Source organism: Rana temporaria, chromosome 12, assembly GCF_905171775.1.
Source record: "Rana temporaria chromosome 12, aRanTem1.1, whole genome shotgun sequence".
Lineage (NCBI taxonomy): Eukaryota > Metazoa > Chordata > Amphibia > Anura > Ranidae > Rana > Rana temporaria.
The window spans coordinates 79,990,544-80,010,659 of NC_053500.1; the positions used below are offsets into that span (position 1 = coordinate 79,990,544).

A 20,116-nucleotide genomic window follows, 5' to 3' on the forward strand; every position below is an offset into this window, starting at 1 on the left:
TAGTACAATAACCTAGGGAGAACTGGAAGGTCTCTCGCTCAGGGAATGCAGGAGATGGTCATCCGTGTTTAAAGGTCACATGTAGACGTGGAAAAGAGAAGAGGGGACGCCATGGTGTAATACCGTAAAAAAATCCGTTTAAGTTTAATTAAAGGTTGCACTTACATGTCAGATGAGAATAAAGCGCATTTCAATATAGTGATGGCAACATTGGAGTCATCCCTAGGATGACTCCAATGTTGCCATCACTATATTGAAATGCGCTTTATTCTCATCTGACATGTAAGTGCAACCTTTAATTAAACTTAAACTGATTTTTTTACGGTATTACACCATGGCGTCCCCTCTTCTCTTTTCCACATCTACATGTGACCTTTAAACACGGATGACCATCTCCTGCATTCCCTGAGCGAGAGACCTTCCAGTTCTCCCTAGGTTATTGTACTAAGATCATTCGCTGACCCCTTCCTGAACTAACTTCACACCGTGGTTTCCAGTTCATACCAATCCTGATTGACTCTGGAAATATACATTTCGCAGAGTCCACACGTTCCGGTAAGCCTGCATTCACACTGGTGACGAGATATTTCTTCATTTGGAAATTTACTTATATTCACTTATTTTATCTCTGGAAGATTTCATCTCACTTTTCAATTTTGAACTTTGTGTCATTCACTCATCACCCGGTTCATTTTGGACTTTTATATTTATGGTTATGACATTTGTGTCTTCATATACATGTGCATTTCACATTGTTGCATATTGACCACGCTTGGTTTTGATTTCATTGTCATACCTTTTTTGTATCAGAGCGCTACACTTTTTTGTCCACATTTCGTTTTTTGCTTCTTGTTTTTCAGTAGCTGTGTTTAGCAGCTTGATACATGCACACTTAGCAGCGCAGTAATTTACACCATACCAGATTCAGAAACAAGATACGACGGCGTATATCCTGATACGCCGTCGTATCTCTGAGTGCGGGAGGTCGTATCTATGCGCCTGATTCAGAGAATCAGTTACGCATAGATATCCCTAAGATCCGACAGGTGTAAGTGTCTTACACCGTCGTATCTTAGGCTGCATTTTCAGGCTGGCCGCTAGGTGGCGCTTCCGTATGTTTACACAAGGAATATGCTAATTAGGTAGATACGGCGATTCAGAAACGTACGTTGGGCTGGCGCAATTTTTTACGTCGTTTACGTTAGGCTTTTTTCGGCGTATAGTTACCCCTGCTATATGAGGCGTAGCTAATGTTAAGTATGGCCGTCGTTCCCGCCCTGAGTTTTGAAATTTTACGTCGTTTGCGTAAGTCATACGCGAATAAGGCTTTACGTCATTTACGTTCACGTCGAATCCAATACGTCCTTGCGGCATACTTTAGAGCAATGCACACTGGGATATTTTACGGACGGCGCATGCGCTGTTCAAAAAAAACGTCAAAAACGCGGGGTGAAGTAAAATTTAAATAAAACACGCCCCCAACATCGTTACGCCGGGCGGATAGATACACCATTGTATCTGAATCCAGCCCGACGTATCTTGATATGCCAGGCGCACGTACGTTCGTGAATCGGCGTATCTAGCTAATTTGCATATTCAACGCGGAAATCTACGAAAGCGCCACCTAGCGGCCAGCGTAAATATGCAACTAAGATACGACGGCATAAGAGACTTACGCCACTCGTTTCTAAGCCGAATGTATGCGTAACTGATTCTAAAAATCAGGCGCATAGATACGACGGCTCTCATTTGGACTTACGACGGCGTACATGGCGATACGCCGTCGTAAGTCCTTTGAGAATCTGGGCCTATGCCTTTAATAAATCAACCACACTGCTGGCCACAGAAGCAAAGCTACTGAAGTACTGAGGTAACAGACCAGTAAATGCATTACTGCATTGGCTTTTTAGTATTTCCAAAGTAACTATCAAGGTTTTAATTTTTATAAATAATTTGCACTATACCAGTAAGCTACTGATGTTACCTCTACTAGTTAGCAAGCGCATAAGTGAAATATATATGTGTATTGTCCATATGCACTTTTCACATTCACTGATATAAAAAATGAGAGCATAACTCCAATATCTTTGGTGCATATTTTAGTATATATGATAAATTACCCATAGGCAATAAATACACACGTTGCATTGAAATACACAAATTTACTTATTTTGGCCTATATGGCAGTTGAAGACAGAGCTCATTGTAGTACTTTAATTCTTCTACGATGCTACCTTCCCGAGCTGACATTTGATAGTGTCCCCATACAGATAAAGAAAAAAGGATTTGACAGCAGTACTACACGATCATTTCTTTTTACGAAAACAGACATAAAACATGTATATTGAGACATGTTCAAAGATAGACAGAAGTAGAATATGGCACTTTAAAAAAAAATGTTTTTTTTTCACTGTCCCTAGAATTCACCAAAACCTGATTCATATTTTATGAAGAATTATATTTCAACTATAGCCAAACCTTTTTTTTATTCATTCTGGATAAAATGGAGGAATGGTTAGAACCCCTGTTTACCCAACAGGAAGTGAGGGAAAATATTTAAATGGGGAAACAATGTCTATGATAAATGTTGTCCCCAGGAAAGGAAGTGAGGGAAAACCTAATTCTCTACTCTAATGGATTCCCCAATAGAAGTAAAACCTGACAGAGGTGCCAATCTTTCCCCACTCTATCCACAATAAAAATAAATAAAAAAAAGGGTACGGATAACACTTGGGGATAAATGTAGCTGTGAAAATTAATTCCTAAAAATTAAAGGGGAAAAAAAGAGACATACATGTTAAAAAAGCATTACAGGTATATATTCTCATTATTTTTCCCAAGAATTATTCTGTCATTGGCACATCTTCGTCATCTTCAAAAAGAGCTACAGTGTATTGTCCTTCTGGACAATATGTCAGCTCTTGTACCTCTCCGCCACCATTGCTGGGTTTCTGAAAGTGTATCTCAAGAAGATCCCGCAGAGTATCTTTGTCTGTAATATCTGGAATTCCTGTAATTAGGACTGTACGGTTACATTTCAGCTTCCTCATCTGTAATTTAAAGGAAAAAGGGCAGATTATAAAAAAAAACTGTTTGTAGATTGCTTCTATGTAACATGGTAGATTTACTGTACATGAAGCTGAGAGAGACACTTTTTTTTTTGTCTTAATTTTTCTTTGTTGTTTTCCAAAAAACAGTATTTTACATGTTTGCTCGTAATCATACAAATTGTACACAATACATATTTCCAGGGTAAACAAAGAGCGGTACTAGCCATAGTATACATACAACAACTTAACCTATCTCTTCCCATCCCCTCCCTCCACCCTCCCTCCCCCCCCACCACTACCCTCTACCCCCTCTCCTCGCTCCCTCCCCATCCCGCCTCCCCCTAATATGGCTATTATATCCCAATTTTCTTATGTCGGCTGGAGGCGTACAATTGAGGCAGAAAGAGGGGTTGACAGAGGGAGCCAGAGGGAGTGGCCTCTTCCAGATCTCCAACTCAAGAGTCATTTTTAAAGAGGGGTCACGTTCTGGTCCATCTTATTTTTAGTATATATTAGACTGTTAAGGATTTTCTATCTTCTATCGTTGAGGGAGGTTGCTGTTCGTGTCAGCCTTCTATATCTAAGGAGGGAATCCTGTGTCTCTCAACCAGGGTCCCCCACACTTTTTCAAACCTTTTACGATTCCCTTGTTTAATAAAGGTCACTCTCTCACTCTCTATCAGCATGTTGATGGTTTTAATCCAATTCCTAACAGATGGAGGGCCTTGTGCCTGCCATCTCTGCGCGATTAATTTGCGTGCCTGAAATAGGCCTCGCAATACGCCCTCCAGTGTTCCCGATGGGACTCTATGATCTTCTGGGTCTCCGAGGAGACAGGTTCTAGCGTCTGGCAGAGAGACACTTTAAAATGAAATAAATCCGATCCAATTAGCTGTCCCATCGACCTGGCCCCCTTACTCCCTTATTTGACAACTCAACCATTGGCCCAGGATTTGAGGCTTCTGAAGTGTTATGCTGCATACACACGATCGTTTTTCATGACGTGAACATTTTTTTTTTTTTAAATGTCATTAACCACTTCCCGACCGCTGTAGGACTTTATACGGCCGCAGGATGGTTGTAATTCTCTAACTCGCCGTCTTTTTACGGCCTCCGCTCCTCCTGGCCACTGGGGGGCGCGTGCCCGCCGCATCACTAAGATGCCGATGCGCGTGCCTGGCGGCCGCGATGTCGGCCAGGCTCCCGCGATCGGCGGTTGCACAGACAAGGACGTGGATCTGTGTGTGTAAACACACAGATCTACGTCCTGTCAGGGAGAAAGGAGACCGATCTGTGTCTCTTGTACATAGGGACACAGATCGGTCACCTCCCCCAGTCAGTCCCCTTCCCCCACAGTTAGTAACACTAGGCAGGGTACACATTTAATCCCTCACCCCTTCAATGCCAGTCACATTTATACAGTAATTAGTGCATATTTATAGCACTGATCGCAGTATAAATGTGAATGGTGCCAAAAATGTGTCAAAAGTGTCCGATGTGACTATGGCAGTAGTTTAGAAAGGATGAGAGGGCACGGGATGAGGACGTGACGTGAGAGAGGAGGGGAGGTGCTGGATGGCTCCATGGCTGCACGCGGCGTACGACACGCTGAGACTCTGACGGATCCAACAGCGGACCGGCGGACGACAGCATAAGAGGCTGTATGTCCGGAGGACCACGCAGGAGACTCACCCACCACAGCCCCGTTCCCGACCCGACGTAGCGACCCGTGATCTCCAGGCGAGCACCCCGCGCTGCAGAGGACGGACGAGAGGAGCGCAGCCGACTGTGAGGCTGTCACCCAGAGATAGCGTCAGCGTCAGCTCGGAGAGGCACAGCTCAGCGGTGGTCGGAGAGAGGACTAAAGGGATCGGTGAGGCGCTCGTATGAGCCAAGTCGGGTTGGTCTTTTAGTCCCCCCCCCCCGGAGTCCCCCCCCACCCTCATCTCCCCCTTGTGAAATGAGCCATGCTATCTGATGTTTATCGAATCATGTGATGTCATTATGATCTGTGCATTGCTGGGACTGTTGGCTGACCTTATCAGGGAAGATATGTTTAAAAAGCATTTTTATTTATTTTTTCTCATTAATACTTTCACATGACCTGTGAACTGGGGCGTGTGGAGTCATATGGGAAATAATTAGGGTCTGAGTAACAAGGATCAGTACAGCGGACTATAGGATTTTATAATCTTAGCTTCCATTGAATGCCATTGGGGGAGCTAGGACCTCAGTCCGCATGGAATAGAACTGAATTGAACTGATCAGGTTTTTCTCAGCATTATGCCCCACTGTCATTTCTTCTACATGAATGCGATTTATTATTTACTGCTACTTCAGTCTTAAGATGAATTTCGGTGTAATAAATTACACGGACTAGCGGCAAACTCTATCTAGGAATGACATATTGATGAGCAGGAAGTGTTCATTTGTTCTTCTCTCTCTGATATCCCTCATTGACTCGTGACCTGTGAGTGATATATTTAAAAAATCTGTGAAATTAACGGGGGCCTGCGATACAGGGATGTGCAAAGCGGTCCAAAGGACCTGACTCTCTTACTCTTTTACTGAATGCCTATCGGGGGAGTCAAGCCCTTTGACCCCATGGAATAAGAACAGATGTGAACCGTTTGGGACAGTTCAGGAATGACCTTCATTTGTATTTACAAATACTCTGAGTATTAGCAAGGTCTCGGAACTGCAGAATTTTGAGGGCATATATATATCTCTGACCCCAGTGATCCAAGGAGCAGTATTGTGGTGCATCTGGATTCTTGCGCTCGAGATCATGGTGGTTGCGAGCGCATGCATCTATCTATGATCCAAAATTCTGATTACAAGCATTTCTACCCATAACCCTGGTACTGCGAGTATAATCTCTTGCTTTGCTGTACGTGTGCTCCCATTCAAGACTGTAGCTCTTGGGGTACAATTTCTTGATTGGTTGAATGCTTGTTGGGGGGGCGAGGCCTTGTGTCTTCTCTATACAAAACTGGTAAAAAAGTGCTTAAGATCTTAAACATCAGAACACCCTCAAACTGGGTAAGAGAATAAGACCTACTAATAAGATGAATAGGTCCACGAGAGGCGTAGCCCCAAAGGGACCTAAAAGCAAACCTGGGACTAGCTCAATACAGCACTATATGACCCAAGAGGGCAACACCAAAAGTCCTGGGACGGCAAAGAAAAGTGAAAAAAAGAAAACCGAGACTATAACTGGGGAAGGCAGTGCGGACAGCTCTAAAGGGAAAATGACCTCAGAAAGTGAACAAGAGCAAAGTAGACTAGACGAGATTGATCAGGAGACTTTGCCGCCATCAAAAGCTGAGATGAATGTGATGCTGCTAAGGATGGAAAATGTTATCAAAACAGAAATTGACAGGATAAGATCGGACCTAGGAGGTCTCTTAGAAAGAGTGGAGGAGACGGAAAAAGAATTGAAGAACAAGACTGCGAACTCAACAAATTAAAAACACAAGTCCAATTTTTGTCAGACAATCAAAAAATTCTAGCGTATCGAATAGAAGACCAGGAAAATCGCAACAGGCGGCAGAACCTCAGAATCCGTGCGTTAATTGAAGAGAAAGGAGAAGACCTAAGGAATATTATGAACATCATATTTAATCCCCTGTTAGATAAATCGGCAGAAGCAAAGCCCCTAAAAATTCACCGGGTAGGGAACCCCAAACAGTCAGAAAGAAAGGGTCCCAGAGATGTCATAGTCCGGTTTCGGAACTATGAAGATAAAGCCAAGATCTGGGGTAGGCTGAGGGGGAAACCCCCCATTAGATACAAAGAGGAGGAGATCCAGATTTTCGCGGACTTATCAAAAGAAACATTAACAAGAAGAAGACATTTGAAACCCCTATTAGAACTAATGCGCTCACAGAATGTGAATTATCAATGGGGGTTCCCCGCATGCCTTATAGGCCTAAAGGGGGGGATAACTGCACGGTTGAGATTCCCAGAAGAGTTGACGGGGTTCTGTCAAAAATTGGACTTAACAGTCCCAGATTTGCCGGATTGGGCAGTCTAAAAAAGTAAAGTTGCCTTGACGGGGGGCAGGGGGGGCAGGGGGTAGGAGATGGACGGGAGGGCAGTCATGGGGTATTCTTGAGCATCACCACTAGGAGGGGAGCAGATGGTAAAGGAGAGGAGGATACCAATAGGGGCTCCCAGGCCAAGAATGGGCCAAGGGGAGGGAGGAGAGGGGGGAGGGAGGGGAGGGGGAGGTGGGAGGCGTGGGGAGGAGGGGGGAGGGGACCATCTCGGAGACTCCACAAGAAAGAGGTAAATTCACTTGAATTCCCCTTAGATGACTGACATTAGATTTCTCTCATATAACGTAAGAGGGTTGACTTACAATTCTTAAGGAACTGGAGCACTATAAGGCGGATGTTGTCTTTGTACAGGAGACCCACTTAACATCAGAGTCCAACATTAAGATGTTCTCCCCCAATTACCCCACATGGCTCTATGGAGATACAATATCAAAGAGGTCACGGGGGGTTGCTATAGGATTTGCTAGGGACCTACGGTTTACACTGGGTGATAGACTGACTGACCCCGAAGGAAGATTTTTATTTTTGAAAGTTAAAATAGGAGGAGTGGATTTCACCCTGGCAAACATCTATGCCCCCAATGTGAATTCAGTCCAATACGTAAGTAAAATCATAAGGAAATTAAAAGATTTCGAGGAAGGGCTTGTGGTACTAATGGGGGATCTCAATTGCTGTATGGATCCCATACTCGATAGTTCGTCCCGGGCACAGGGGACCAATGGTGAACATTTAAAAGAACTGAAACAACGAATGTCAAATAACCAACTGATAGATGTATGGCGAACTCTACATCCCAAAACTTGTGACTACACTTTTTATTCCCCTGTGCACGGGACGTATTCGAGGATAGATTATATCCTCATAGATTACTTGATAGGGTAATCGATGCAGGAATTGAGATCACGACAATCTCTGATCATGCCCCTATAACTATAAAAATTAGTACATCACTACAGAAATCAAATCAACCGGCGTGGAGACTGGATAAAAGTTTACTTAAAGACGAAGAGGTTGCAGGGAGAGTCCAAAAGGAACTGGAGTTTTATTTCAGGGAGAATGATACGGAGGGGATCTCGGGGGCATCACTATGGGACGCTCACAAAGCGTACGTAAGAGGGATCTTTATTGCTGAGGGAGCAAGGAAAAAGAAAGAAAGTACCAGGAAATTAAAATCTTTAACAGAAGAAATTTATAAGTTAGAACAAGATCATAAAACACAGGGCCAAAAGAGAGAAACTCTCCATGCTTTGACCCTAAAAAGGGATGAATATAGAGCACTCTCTGAGCAAGAAACAAGGAGACTACTAAATAGAAGGGATAGAGAAAGATACATTTGGGGGAACAAACCTAGTAAGCATTTAGCTCGAATGGTACAAAGAAAGAAAACCAGAAACTTTATTGAAAAGATCCAAAAAAAGAATGGGGAATTAGCTAACTCAACTAGGGATATAGCCGAAGTTTTCAGAAACTACTACGAAGGCCTATACGCTGTACAACAAAAGAAGTGGAACCCCGTGAGAAAGAGGCAAAAATAAGAGCAGTGCTACAGAAAGCAAACTTACCTAAGATAGATGCTCAAGCAACCGCAAAAATGGAGGAGCCTATAACTGAGGAGGAGGTTAGCCTAGCCCTAAAAAACTCAGCTAAGGGGAAAAGCCCAGGTCCAGATGGCTTTACGACCTTTTATTTGCAAAAGTTTGGTACCATTTTGATACCTAGACTCTGCCACTACTTTAATGGGTTGGGGGCTGAATATGAGATGAGTCGGGAGGCATTGGAAGCAACAATTACCGTTATAAAAAAAGAGGGAAAAGACAATACACTCTGCTCAGGCTTCCGGCCCATCTCATTATTAAATGCAGATACAAAATTGTATGCTAAGATTTTGGCCGAACGCATGAAGGGGCTAATGACAACTATAGTGCATCCTGACCAGGTGGGCTTTATACCTGGCAGAGAGGGTAAGGACAATGGGGTCAGGGCTCTCCTTCTCCTTCGGCAAATTAAAGACAGTGGGTCCCCCGGTCTACTCCTGTCAGTGGACGCTGAAAAAGCGTTCTACAGGGTAGACTGGGGGCTCATGATTCAAACGTTAGAAAATATAGGCATAGGCCCGAGGATGGTGAGGCGGATTAAAACTCTGTACCACCACCCATGCGCCAGGATTAAAATCAATGGGTCCTTATCCACTCCCCTAGAGATGAGGAATGGGACCAGGCAGGGGTGCCCCCTGTCCCCTCTCCTCTTTGTTCTTTCGCTGGAACCCCTTCTGGCAATGATACGTAACAATTCCGAGATTTTGGGAGCCAAAGTTGGAGAAGAAGAGCACAAATTGGCCGCCTTCGCGGACGATATCCTATTCTTTATAAGTAGCCCCAGAAACACACTCCCGATTCTAATGGCAAATATTATACAGTATGGTGAGGTCTCAAATTTTAAAATGAACGTATCTAAGACGGAGATTCTGAATGTCAATATTTCTAAGGCGGAAAAACGATACCTTCAAATGGCATTCAATTTTTCCTGGAAAAAATAAATAAATTATCTCGGCATAAAACTTGTAAACTCTCTAAAGAAAATGTATAGAGTCAACTATATCCCCCTGTTAAACGAAATTAAACGAGAAATTAAAACTATTTATTATCGGCCAATTTCATGGTTCGGTAGGATAAATGTCGTAAAAATGGTCTTAATTCCAAAAATAATTTATAAATTTCAAATGGTCCCAGTAGCATTGCCACAGACGTATATTAAAATATTAAACTCCCTTCTGATGAACTACATCTGGAAAAACAAAAAACAGAGGATTTCTGCTCAAGTATTAAAACAGAATAAGAAAATGGGTGGACTGGCGGTCCCAGACATCAGTAAATATTACGTTGCAACGGTTCTCGCACGGGTAATAGAGTGGGCCAAAGAAAATCCAGACAAAAGATGGATTAATATTGAATGCGCACTTGCAAGGGCACAATTGGGGCGAATAATTTGGAATCCACCACAACATAGAACCTTAGGCCTCGTACAGACGAGGGGTTATCCGCTGGAAACGGTCCGCCGGACCGTTTCCAGCGGACATTCCTCCTCCGGATTTTGATCCGATGGCTTGTACACACCATCGGATCAAAATCCGCGCGGAAAACATCCGCGGTCACATGTCGCGCCGTCGCCGCGACGATGACGCGGCGACGTGCGCGACGCTGGAAGGTAAACACTTCCGCGCATGCGTCGAATCATTACGACGCATGCGAGGGATGGGAGCGGACGGACTGATCCGGTGAGTCTGTACAGACGACCGGATCAGTCCGCTGGACTGGATCCCAGCGGATAGATTTTGTAGCATGCTACAACATTTTTATCCGCTGGGAATCCGTCGGCTGGATTTTTATCCGCCGGGAAATGTCCGCTCGGACGTACAGACGACCGGATCTATCTGCTGGAACTGATCCTCGGATCAATCCCAGCGGATAGATCCGGTTGTCTGTACGAGGCCTTAGACACTTCTGCACATGAAATAACATTTAATGCACTGCGGGTCTGGGATAGATTACACAAACAATTGAAATCAAAATTTAATTCCCCACTAATGGACCTTAAAGACAATGGCCCAGATTCAGTAAGATTTGCGCCTAAATTACGGAGGCACAGGGCAACGATTTTGCCCTGCGCCCCCGCAAATTTGCGCCGCTGCCCTCGATTCACGGAGCAGTAGCTCCGTAAATTGCGAGGGCGCGCCGGCAAAATTGCCCGGCGTAAGCGCGCGCAATTTAAATGATCCCGCAGGGGGCGGGAATCATTTAAATTAGGCGCGTTCCCGCGCCGATCGTAAAGCGCATGCGCCGTCGGGAAACTTTCCCAACGTGCATTGCGGCAAATGACGTCGCAAGGACGTCATTTGCTTCAAAGTGTACGTGAATGGCGTCCAGTGCCATTCACAAATCACTTACGCAAACGACGTAAGATTCAAATATCGCGACGCGGGAACGACGGGTATCCTTTAGCATTGGCTGCCCCTACTATTAGAAGGGGCAGCCTTACGCTAAACACGCCGTATGGAACCGACGTAACTTGCGTACGCAGGGCTCGCGCAACATTGTGAATCGGTGTTAGTATGCAATTTGCATACTATACACTGAGCACAATGGGAGCGCCCCCTAGCGGGCATCGCAAGAATGCAGCCTAAAATATGCGTGGCATAAGAGCCTTATGCCACGCAGATTTTAGGCTGCAGTCGGCGTTACGATGTTCCTGAATCAGGAGCACTCGTAACGCCGGGGCAAGTAAGCAATTGCGCTGTGTAACCTATGGTTACACAGGCGCAATTGCTTACTAAATCTGGGCCACTGAATATTTTGCACCCGGGACTGAAGGGGTGGGAGGGAATTGGATTAAAAATAGAATTCAGGTTAGGGATATAATACAAAAGGGTGAGATAATGACACATCACAAGATTAAAGCAAAGATAGAATCCATGAGGCTGGATGAATGGCGATATATGCAGCTGGCGCTTTTTATTAAGCGCCTACCGCTACCTCTTCGACCATGTGAGGAATATACACTGATTGAAAAACTCTGCACTACCGATAGCTCAAAAGGCAACATCTCCAAAATGTACAGGTTTCTGTTTAAAAGGGAAGAGTTAGAGATCCCAAAATACATCCTAAAATGGGAAAGAGAATTGGAAGCACCCAGAGAAAAAAAACGTCAGTAACAAGAATAATAAAAATGATCCATACCTCTGCAATAGACGTAAGGACTGCCAAGATGAATTTTAAATGCTTAACGGGGTGGTACACTACCCCAGACAAAATCAGCAAATATAGAGAAGGGCAGTCAGCAGACTGTTGGAGAGGGTGTACAGTAAGGGGGACAATGGCTCACCTATGGTGGGACTGCCCGGTAATTAAAAACTATTGGAAAAATGTTTGCCACTGATTAAGGTAATAACCAAGAAAGAGATAATAGAAGACCCATGGGTAGTTCTGTTCCATGGGGGGGGAAGAAAGTATAAAAGCATATAAAAGATCTCTGACTCCCCATCTACTCAACGCAGCCAAACGTCTGATACCAAAAAAGTGGAGGGAAGCAGAAAGCCCACAAGTGTGGGAGTGGATGGAGTCTGTGGAGGATACTTACAGGAGGGAGAAGTGGAAGGATGGGGCGGACGAGGAAAACGTTGACCACAGGGGCAAATGGGCAAATTGGATCGAGTTCAAAAAAACTAGGGGATATATGGAAAGCCTGAGGGAGATATAGAAAGTTGAAGTAGCATCTGGGATAAATTAGTAAAGTGGAGTCACGAGATGGTGGGGTGGGGGGGCTAGGAGGTGGGGAGGGGGGGAACGTTGGGCTTAATTTATGTATTCCCTTATTCTCTTGTTTGGTTGTAAAATTTAATTTACTCTTTATAAAAATAGATAATATATACTTATAAAAAAAACTAAAAAAAAGAATAGCATGAAAAACCTATAAAAAGGAATCATATACCCGCAGATGATGCTAAAACTTCTTCGGAGACGATGGGGGACCATCTTCCATGAGAAAGTCACCAAGAAAGTTATTGACTGAGCGGAGAAAAAAAAAAAAAAAAAAGTGTCCGATGTGTCCGCCATAATGTCACAGTCCCAATAAAAATCGCAGATCGCCGCCATTACTAGTAGAAAAAAATAATAATAATAATAATTCTGTCCCCTATTTTGTAGGCGCTATAACTTTTGCGCAAACCAGTCGCTTATTGCAATTTTTTTTCCCCAAAAAATATGTAGAATACGTATCGGCCTAAACTGAGAAAAAATAAAAATAAAAAAAATTTAGTAAAAATATATAATTTTTTTTCAAAATTGTCGCTCTATTTTTGTTTATAGCGCAAAAAATAAAAACCGCAGAGGTGATCAAATACCACCAAAAGAAAGCTCTATTTGTGGGAAAAAAAGGACGTCAATTTTGTTTGGGAGCCACGTCGTACGACCACGCAATTGTCAGTTAAAGCGACGCAGTGCCGAATCGCAAAAAGTCCTCTGGTCAGGAAGGGGGTATATGTGCCCAGTAAGCAAGTGGTTAAAACGATCGTGTGTGGGCTCCAGAACATTTTTCATGACGTGAAAAATGGGCATTAAAAAGTTTAGAACATGCTCTATTTTTTCGCATCGTTTTTCATGTTGTCGCTTTTCACGTTGTCGCTTTTACTCATTCTGGTAAAACTAGCGTTTGTAATGGAGATAGTACATCCGTCACGCTGTAACAGACTGAAAAGCACAAAGACTGAAAAGCGTGAATCGTCTCTCACCAAACTTTTACTAACACGAAATCAGCAAAAGCAGCCCCAAGGGTGGTGCCATCCGAATGGAACTTCCCCTTTATAGTGCCGTCGTACGTGTTGTACGTCACCGCGCTTTGCTCGAGCATTTTTTTTCACAATCGTGTGTAGGCAAGGCAGTCTTGACAAGAATCAGGTCGAAAAAAACTTTGTTTTTTCTAGACCATTGAAAATGGTCGTGTGTATGCGGCATTATAATTTTTTAAGGGTTCATGGCTTCAGCTTTGCTAGTCATATCCATTCTACTGTATCTATGACCCAGACAAGACCTCCTACTACGACAGTAAGCACATGACCCTTAAGCTCCGTACACACAGACAGAATGTCAGAAGACATTTGCTGGTTCAAAAAATGCAAATTTTACAATCTGTTTTTAGTTAAATGTAAACATGTATATACGACATTCTTTTATTTTCACGTGTTTATAATTTTTCATTGGTACTTTCAAAGAAACATATTGAGATAATGCACAGACTGCCATTGCTAAGCTTTCCATTTAGACATATTCATTGCCTGGATGTTATTTTGATTCAAGTGTTCAAATGTTTGAGTCATTTGCTTGGAGCAAACCTTCAGATTGAGGGCCAGATTCACGTAGCGCAGCGGATCTATAGATCCGCTCGTTCTACGTGAATTAAGATCCGCTCCCGCAAGTTTAGGAGGCAAGTGGCTAATTCACAAACCACTTACCTCCAAACTTGCGACGGCGGATCCTAAATCCCCCAGCGGAATTCAAATTCCGCGGCTAGGGGAGTGTCATATTTAAATCAGGCGCGCTCCCGCGCCGATTTAAATACGCATGCGTCGTCCGGGGAATTTCCCGGCGTGCATTGCTCCCACTGACGTCAATAGGACGTCAGTGGTTGCGACGGGAGCTAGACTTGCGACGCGCGTGTTCGTGAATCGGCGTACGCAAACGACGTAGGAAATTTCAAACTCGACGCGGGAACGACGGCTATACTTAACAATACTTACCCCTGCTTTTAGCAGGGGTAAGTATACGACGGGTACCGCGCTACGGAAACGACGTAAGAACACTGCGTCGGGTCCGCGTACGGTCGTGAATTTCGCGTATCTCGCTGATTTACATATTATTCAGTGTAAATCAGCGGGAACGCCCCCGGCGCCATTTTTAATTCAAAAAAAAGATCCGACAGTGTAACACAGTGTAACACTGTCGGATCTCAGCCCTATCTATGCGTAACTGGTTCTATGAATCAGGCGCATAGATAGGACCTGAAAAAAGCTGAGATACGATGGTGTATCTGAGATACACCGTCGTATCTGCTTCGTGAATCTGGCCCTGAGAGTTTAAAGTTGGGTATACACTAATAGAATTTTGAACAAAAATTCATACCAAAATTCTTATGAAAATTTGTATGACTATTCTCAGAGCATTTGAATGTTGTTTGAAAGATCTTGTTTGCTATTAGCATTCGCTTGTTTAATGAATGGACTTTACCAAATGAAAACCACATTCCGTGTTGAAAACGTATACATTCAAGAAGAATTTCCCATCCTACTCCTCCAAATGTTCTCATTACTGCTGTTGAAAATGAATAAACTAATTGATTAGAAAAAGGAACAATTGCTCTTACAACATTCTCACAAAGAAAAATGTCAAACGCAATTATACCCAGCTTTTAATTTTAGTAGCTGCATACTTGTTACAGGGCATTGACTTTGAAATGATTGGGGCTAAATTATTATAAGGACAGCCAGGGAACTAGTAATGGCAACTTTCTTATCTCTCTCAGCATAAGTTGCATTTCAATCTTTTCTATATGTGTTTTTGTGCATTACATATAAAATAGGCATTAACACCTAAATAGTGCAGTAGATACTTTTAGGAAATAAAAGAACATAAAATTAAGGTTTTTGAACCAGACTCACAGATGGCAATGCAAACATATACATTCACATCAAGCAAAAAAACACTATATAGTTAACACTATTAGGATGAAGTTTAAGAGAAGAGATTCTCTTGGTCTGGTATGTTATTATTATACATGGATATAAATTTTTTATGAACCTCAGAAAAATGCTCAGCAAATTCATCTAAAACTGATTACACGTTTTTAGTTTAAACTACCAATTTTATTTTTGGGAGGAAACATTGATGGAAACAGCGTCCTTTTAAAAAATTTAATTGTCAGTTGTCAAGCGCACTGAGAGTTACTTGGAATAACATCCATTGGCTTACCTTGTGGTCCTGCAGGCTGCCTTCTAAAGAAGGTGCTACACATACTTTGTGAGAAGAGTCTCCAAAAGGCACATGGAAGGATTTTTTTTCAACCAGTTGTGAAGCAACTGTAATGTAGAAACACAGTTATATCAGAAACATATATTGTATTTCCTCACTCCCTATTTCACAGATAAAACAAAACCAGAGTGGAGTATAACTGAGTTTAACTGGACTGTAAGTAAGATACACACATACATTAAACTGTAACATACATTAATATGTTTTTGCCATTGTAATATGGTTTCTCCCAATAAGGTTGGAGGGAAAATTCCACTTTTGCTTGGCCTATTACAAAAAGTGGAAAAAAAATGGGATTAATAGATAATAAAACTGTTAGAGAGGTGAACAGAAAATCAAAGTTTGCTGTGTTAAAGAGGTTGTAACCCTTAAAAAAAACAAAAAAGACCTAGGGCCAGATTCACATATAATTACGTTGCTCCTGGGCAGCGTAACGTATGTGATTTACGTTAGACCGCCGCAGGTTTACAGCGTAAGTGCCTGATTCTCAGAACACTTACCTGTAAACTTGCGGCGGTGTATCGTAAATGCGCACGGCGCAAGCCCGCCCAATTCAAATGGGGCGGGCACCATTTAAATTAGGCGCGTTCCCGCGCCGAGCGTACTGCGCATGCTCCGTCGGGTAAATTACCCGACGTGCATTGCGCTAAATGACGTCGCACCAACGTCATTTGCTTAGACGTTAACGTAAATGGCGTCCATCGCCATTCACGGACGTCTTACGCAAACAACGTTGATTCTTAAATTTCGACGCGGGAACGACGGCCATACTTAACCACTTAAGCCCCGGACCATATTGCTGCCTAAAGACCCAAGGGGTTTTTACAGTTCGGGACTGCGTCGCTTTAACAGACAATTGTGCGGTCGTGCGACGTGGCTCCCAAACAAAATTGGCGTCCTTTTTTCCCCACAAATAGAGCTTTCTTTTGGTGGTATTTGATCACCTCTGCGGTTTTATTTTTTTGCGCTATAAACAAAAATAGAGCAACAATTTTGAAAAAAATGTAATATTTTTTACTTTTTGCTGTAATAAATATCCCCCAAAAACATATATAATTTTTTTTTTTTCCTCAGTTTAGGCCGATACGTATTCTTCTACCTATTTTTGGTAAAAAAAAATGCAATAATCGTTTATCGGTTGGTTTGCGCAAAATTTATAGCGTTTACAAAATAGGGGATAGTTTTTTTGCATTTTTATTTTTTTTATTTTTTTTTACTACTAATGGCGGCGATCAGCGATTTTTTTCGTGACTGCGACATTATGGCGGACACTTCGGACAATTTTGACACATTTTTGGGACAATTGTCATTTTCACAGCAAAAAATGCATTTAAATTGCATTCTTTATTGTGAAAATGACAGTTGCAGTTTGGGAGTTAAACACAGGGGGCGCTGTAGGATTTAGGGATCACTGTGTGTGTGTTTACTAGTGTAGGGGGGTGTGGCTGTAGGATTGACAACATCGATCGAGTCTTCCCTATATAAGGGATCACTCGATCGATGCGCCGCCACAGTGAAGCACGGGGAAGCCGTGTTTACACACGGCTCTCCCCATTCTTCAGCTCCGTGGAGCGATCGCGACGGAGCGGCTAAAAACAAATAGCCGCGCCGTCGTCCCGGATCGCTCCCCGAGCGGACCCGACCTCCGCATGTACCGGGGGGGGTCCCGATCGGACCCCCCACCCACGTCTAGCAGAGGACGTACAGGTACGTACATGTGCCTGTCCGTGCCATTCTGCTGACGTATATGTACATGAGGAGGTCGGGAAGTGGTTAACATGGCTTAGGACAACTAGGGCTCAGCCCTAATTTTACGCGGCGTAACTCGACGGAAACGACGTACAGTTAGATCGACGGGCCGTTTGGACGTTCGGGGATCGCCGTAAGTATTCATTTACATATTCTACGCCGGCTGCAATGGCCTCGCCACCTAGCGGCCGGCCTAGAATTGCATCCTTAAGATCCGACAGTGTAATTCAATTACACTTGTCGGATCTTAGGGCTAGCTATGCGTAACTGATTCTATGAATCAGTCGCATAGTTAGGACGGCCCTAACACAGAGATACGACGGCGTATCAGGAGATACGCTTTCGTATCTCTTTTGTGAATCTGGCCCCCTGTTCCTTTAATCACTTGTCGACCAGCTCACTCTGATATACGTCAGCAAAGTGGCACATTCCCACGAATCGCTGTATGGGTAAGTCGTCTGCGGCACAGCTGGGGACCCGATGCGCGTGGCTGGCGGGCAAGATCGCCGCCGGCCACCGGCGATTGCAGGAATGAGAGCTAGAATGGGTATTTGTGTGTGTTAACACACAAAAATCCCTAATCTGTCAGGGGAGAGGAGACATATCATTTGTTCCCACTATGTAGGAACAGCAATATGTCTCCTCCCCAGGGCTGTCTTAATGAGAGGGCACACATGGGCACTTCCCAGGGGCCCCAGCTGCATAGGGGGCCCCTGCACTTTCCTCAAAGCAGCTGGTCCTTGAGCCCACACTGCTCCAAAATTGGGGGCCCCATGATGGCACTGAGAGTGATGGATACACAGGGGAGGCAGGCTGCAGTGGTGCGCCATGCTGTGCAGAATGATACCTATTATTTCACAGCTTACAGGGCCGGAGCTCCAGTGATGCTCTGGGGTGTAGAGGGGTCAGAGTGTTGGGGGGATATATGGGGTGTAGAGGGGTCAAAGTGCTGGGGGGATATCTGGGATGTAGAAGGGTCAGAGTGCTGGGGAGATATCTGGGGTGTAGAGGGGTGTAGAGGGGTCAGAGTGCTGGGGGGATATCTGGGGTGTAGAGGGGTCAGAGTGCTGGGGGTGATATCAGGGGTGTAGAGGGGTCAGAGTGCTGGGGTGGATATCTGGGATGAAGAGAGGTCAGAGTGCTGGGGGTGATATCTGGGGTGTAGAGGGGTCAGAGTGCTGGGGGATATCTGGGGTGTAGAGGGGTCAGAGTGCTGGGGGGATATCTGGGGTGTAGAGTGGTTAGAGTGCTGGGGGATATCTGGGGTGTAGAGGGGTCAGAGTGCTGGGGGTGATATCTGGGGTGTAGAGGGGTCAGAGTGCTGGGGGATATCTGGGGTGTAGAGGGGTCAGAGTGCTGGGGGGATATCTGGGGTGTAGAGGGGGGACCCGATGCGCGTAGCTGGCGGGCAAGATCGCCGCCGGCCACCGGCAATTGCAGGAATGAGAGCTAGAACGGGTATTTGTGTGTGTTAACACACAAATCCCTAATCTGTCAGGGGAGAGGAGACATATCATTTGTTCCCACTATGTAGGAACAGCAATATGTCTCCTCCCCAGGGTCTTAATGAGAGGGCACACCTGGGCACTGCCCAGGGGCCCCAGCTGCATAGGGGGCCCCTGCACTTTCCTCAAAGCAGCTGGTCCTTGAGCCCACCCTGCTCCAAAATTGGGGGCCCCATGATGGCACTGAGAGTGATGGATACACAGGGGAGGCAGGTTGCAGTGGTGCGCCATGCTGTGCAGAACGATACCTATTATTTCACAGCTGGCAGGGCCAGAGCTCCAGTAATGCTCTGAGGTGTAGAGGGGTCAGAGTGTTGGGGGGATATCTGGGGTGTAGAGGGGTCAAAGTGCTGGGGGGATATCTGGGATGTAGAAGGGTCAGAGTGCTGGGGGGATATCTGGGGTGTAGAGGGGTGTAGAGGGGTCGGGGAGGTTATCTGGGGTGTAGAGGGGTCAGAGTGCTGGGGGTGATATCAGGGGTGTAGAGGGGTCAGAGTGCTGGGGGGGGATATCTGGGATGAAGAGAGGTCAGAGTGCTGGGGGATATCTGGGGTGTAGAGGGGTCAGAGTGCTGGGGGATATCTGGGATGTAGAGTGGTCAGAGTGCTGGGGGGATATCTGGGGTGTAGAGGGGTCAGAGTGCTGGGGGGATATCTGGGGTGTAGAGTGGTCAGAGTGCTGGGGGGAAATCTGGGGTGTAGAGGGGTCAGAGTGTTGGGGGGATATCTGGGATGTAGAGAGGTAAGAGTGCTGGGGGGATAGCTGGGGTGTAGAGGGGCCATAGTGCTGGGAAGGCATCAATCTAGCAGATATATTATATGCACAGGACAGCTTTGTTATTTTATGTACTGTATGTAGTATTTTCCCCACTGTTTCTTTGCTGTACAGAATGATTGTTTATGTAGGGGAAGCTCCGCTTGTCTGCCTCCTACCTACTTCATGTCTGTTTACCTGCACGGTCTCCAGTATAGAGGATTACTTTGCCCAGGGGCCTGTGGTGCTATTAACCACTTAAGCCCCGGACCAAAATGCTGCCTAAAGACCCAAGGGGTTTTTACAGTTCGGGACTGCGTTGCTTTAACAGACAATTGCGCGGTCGTGCGACGTGGCTCCCAAACAAAATTGGCGTCTTTTTTTCCCCACAAATAGAGCTTTCTTTTGGTGGTATTTGATCA

General features: G+C 44.7%; 1 protein-coding gene across 4 annotated transcripts in view; it reads right to left on the minus strand.

The window, feature by feature from the left end:
- Positions 1-2,084: 2,084 nt before the first annotated feature.
- IFI35 (interferon induced protein 35) overlaps positions 2,085-20,116 on the minus strand; it is a 205,623-nt gene continuing 187,591 nt past the window's right edge. For all 4 annotated transcript variants that reach the window (XM_040331390.1, XM_040331393.1, XM_040331394.1 and 1 more), the window contains exons 8-9: positions 15,628-15,734; positions 2,085-3,050 (exon numbers count right to left, since the gene is read on the minus strand). In XM_040331390.1, coding sequence (XP_040187324.1) covers positions 2,844-3,050; positions 15,628-15,734 — 314 coding nt within the window. In that variant the 3' untranslated portion in view covers positions 2,085-2,843. The remainder of the gene's footprint in view (positions 3,051-15,627; positions 15,735-20,116) is intronic.